Raw genomic sequence first — 665 nt, 5'->3', positions numbered from 1 at the left:
CTGTTTGTAGATAAGTTTTCCGATCTTTTTCTTCTACATTACTTTTCAGTTTTCAGTTTTAACCGCATCCAATTTTGTTTCTGCAATATCTTGTTAATATTTAAAATTTCCCCCTTGTATAATTTTTCAAATGGTATTTAAAGATTTTTGTGTCATTTTTAAATTTTAGAGAAGAATATTAACCTTGAGATACGTGATCGCTGGGGTCGTGTTCCTCTTGTGTATGCAGTTCTGGGTAACAATCAAGAAGGAGTGGACCAATTGCTGCGTGCTGGGGCTCGGCCAGATGCTGTTGATTCACACAAATGTACTCCACTACACTTTGCTGGATATAAGGTGTGTTGTATATGTGCCCTCAACTTTCATCATATATTTTTAACTTGTTTCTATTTTTTATTGATTTATGGTAAGATATTTGGTCCTTTGGTTCTTTTTATTTGCTGCGAGTTATGTGAAGGTATAGCATATGTTGTTCAAGGGAACTTGTTTTGCTAGAATTACTGGGAAATGTTATGATTATTAATTGGTGATGAGGATGCACCCTTATTCTGCTTTCATCCCCAAATCTCAAGCAATAATCCTAAGGGGACCATCCTTGGGAGAGGAGGGTAGAAGGTCATTTGGAGGTAGCTAGGCTATTGTATATGTACATGTATGAGGGAACT

The 665-nt window shown here is 36.2% G+C and overlaps 1 protein-coding gene across 8 annotated transcripts in view; it reads left to right on the top strand.

Moving 5' to 3' along the window:
• LOC119587011 (inversin-like) overlaps positions 1-665 on the top strand; it is a gene marked incomplete at its 3' end in the record, with an annotated part of 27467 nt that overhangs the window by 13818 nt on the left and 12984 nt on the right. For all 8 annotated transcript variants that reach the window (XM_037935752.1, XM_037935750.1, XM_037935751.1 and 5 more), the window contains 1 exon segment: positions 170-336. In XM_037935752.1, the coding sequence (XP_037791680.1) occupies positions 170-336 (167 nt within the window).

This window comes from Penaeus monodon, chromosome 22 (genome assembly GCF_015228065.2).
Source record: "Penaeus monodon isolate SGIC_2016 chromosome 22, NSTDA_Pmon_1, whole genome shotgun sequence".
Lineage (NCBI taxonomy): Eukaryota > Metazoa > Arthropoda > Malacostraca > Decapoda > Penaeidae > Penaeus > Penaeus monodon.
The sequence above is the reverse complement of the archived record's forward strand: the minus strand, read 5'-3'. Positions and strand labels throughout refer to the sequence as shown.